A 2,262-nucleotide genomic window follows, 5' to 3' on the forward strand; every position below is an offset into this window, starting at 1 on the left:
TATAAAAGACAAGAGAAACCTGTTTTTCAAGGCACAGCAGAGGCCTGCAACCTCTACTAATAAAATGTGCCATCTGATCTTTATGTAATTCACAGTCACTCAAAAAGATTAGACATAAATAACTCTGGAGGGGAACTTGTACTTTATTTGACTGAATCTGCACTATATATTACACATCACATGAGAATTATTGTGTGAACCTAACTTTGTATCTTATCTTCTTGGTTAAGCTTTTTTCATAAAAACCGGATCTAGTTGTTGAAGTTACGAGGATCCCCTGAACGCCTCATTTTACACAAGCATCAAGCAGTGTGGGAGACAGAGGCGCAGCTTATAAAATCCCAGCATTGTGAAGCCTAAAGTAAGCTTGCTTGCACCATGGAGCAAACTCAAACCATAAACTTTGGAGCTGGACCGGCAAAACTACCGCAGTCTGTAAGTTTGTAGCTCTTTATTTTCTTTGCGCTTGTCCCGTAAATCTGTGAAAAAAAAAGATGTAAAACACATAAGCTAGCGTACGGTGACATGTGTGGGGTTTATACGTATCTATTAGCTATTTAAAAAATATATATTTTTACATATTTATATTCTGATCTGCTCATCTAAATGTTATCGATATTGAAGCTTTTTTTATTTTTATTTTTTCTCCTTGTCTCCAATCTGGATGGTTGACATTCCTCAGGAAAATCTGCAGGTTTTCTCTTGTGATTAAGCATAAAAAATAATAATAATAAAAAAAGGTTGTTAGGTTTAGTGTCTGGCAGCTGCTGGCAGCTCATCAGCCTGAAAACTGCTTGCTGAGTTGCATCAGCCTCCATTCATCCATGTGGAAACCTGCCTCTTCTATTGTGCTTCACTGGCTTGCAGTTTTAACATCCAACCGCTAGATGGCAGAGAAACCACCAGCGCAGAAGAAGAAACCACAGATTTTTTTGTTTTGTTTGTTTTTTGGAAAGCTTATGAAATGTGTATCACTACTCTTATGATGGGTTGCTACTCTATTCATCATAAGTAACTTAACTGAGTAACGAACAAGCCTGTTTGTTTTGTAAGTGCTTCAGCCTTAAGACGACAGTTAAAGTTCGTGTCAAAATCATTATTATTTTTTTTTTATATAGGCTTACCTGAACCTACCATGAAATTTGAAGCCAAGCTAATATACGTTAAATAGTAAATATGATCACTGGAGGTAATTGTTTTATAAGTTTNAATAGTAAATATGATCACTGGAGGTAATTGTTTTATAAGTTTCAATTCAATCACATTTTTATTTCTAAAAGTAAAATAAATGAATCAGTAATAACATTATTTTCTTTACGTTAGAAATAATGTAATTTGTTTTAAAATACCAGCATTTGCAAATAACTACATTTTGATCTGACTTTATTACATTTTTTAATGCCAGATGTTATGATGAGCTACTTGAGTACTCTCTTTTATATTTTTTACTCTTGCCCAAATTGCACTTGCCTTGCCTTACACTACAAAATAAGTATTAAAAGTAATTCTGCTATTGATCTATACCTATGGCTGGAATATTGATATCATTTCGGAGCTGAAAAGTTGAATGGGGACACCCCTGTTAATTTTAGCCACATGCTAAACTTCCTTTCATTGTAATCAACATTAGCTTCTAAGTGCACATTTTAATCAACCTTTTTTTAGCTGCTAGAAATGTTTTACTGTAAATCTGTATACCGATAACATAGATCATAATTTGCTGTGAAGAGGGATGATTTATGTTTGATGTGTTGCAGGTGCTGCTTCAAGCTCAGAAGGAGCTTCTCAGCTTCAACGGCCTTGGGATCAGCGTTCTTGGTGGGTCTAAAAGTTCTACTTCTTTGGAGCATTAAATCCTAATCTGGAGTGGAAAAAAGGGCAGGATGATATGCCTTTATAGAAAAAAATATTTTTTATACCTAATCAGATGAATACATGTTTTCTCTCCCTTGAGTTTGATGAGAAGAAAATACTAGTGACCCAAGTTACTTGTAAACACTTATTTTCATCATGTTGTCTTGTGAATTGACCTGAAGTACAACTAAATACATGCTTTATAAAACAGTTTAGTGGGCTCTGCTACTGCGAACAACTTTAATTTGCTGCGTTTTATTCTCTCCTAAACCAGAGATGAGCCATCGATCAGCAGACTTCAACAAAATCATCAACAAGTCAGAAAGCCTGCTGAGAGAGCTGCTGTAAGAGCATCCATCCATCCATCCATCCATCCATCCATCCATCCATCCATCCATCCATCCATCC

General features: G+C 35.5%; 1 protein-coding gene across 1 annotated transcript in view; it reads left to right on the forward strand.

The window, feature by feature from the left end:
* Positions 1–285: 285 nt before the first annotated feature.
* The window catches only part of psat1 (phosphoserine aminotransferase 1), a 9,802-nt gene continuing 7,825 nt past the window's right edge, over positions 286–2,262 (forward strand). Inside the window, exons 1-3 of the mRNA XM_015375549.1 lie at positions 286–435; positions 1,758–1,818; positions 2,129–2,198. Of these exons, the coding sequence (XP_015231035.1) occupies positions 379–435; positions 1,758–1,818; positions 2,129–2,198 (188 nt within the window). The 5' untranslated portion in view covers positions 286–378. The remainder of the gene's footprint in view (positions 436–1,757; positions 1,819–2,128; positions 2,199–2,262) is intronic.

The sequence above is a fragment of the Cyprinodon variegatus genome, unplaced genomic scaffold (assembly GCF_000732505.1).
Source record: "Cyprinodon variegatus isolate N-32 unplaced genomic scaffold, C_variegatus-1.0 Scaffold121, whole genome shotgun sequence".
NCBI lineage: Eukaryota > Metazoa > Chordata > Actinopteri > Cyprinodontiformes > Cyprinodontidae > Cyprinodon > Cyprinodon variegatus.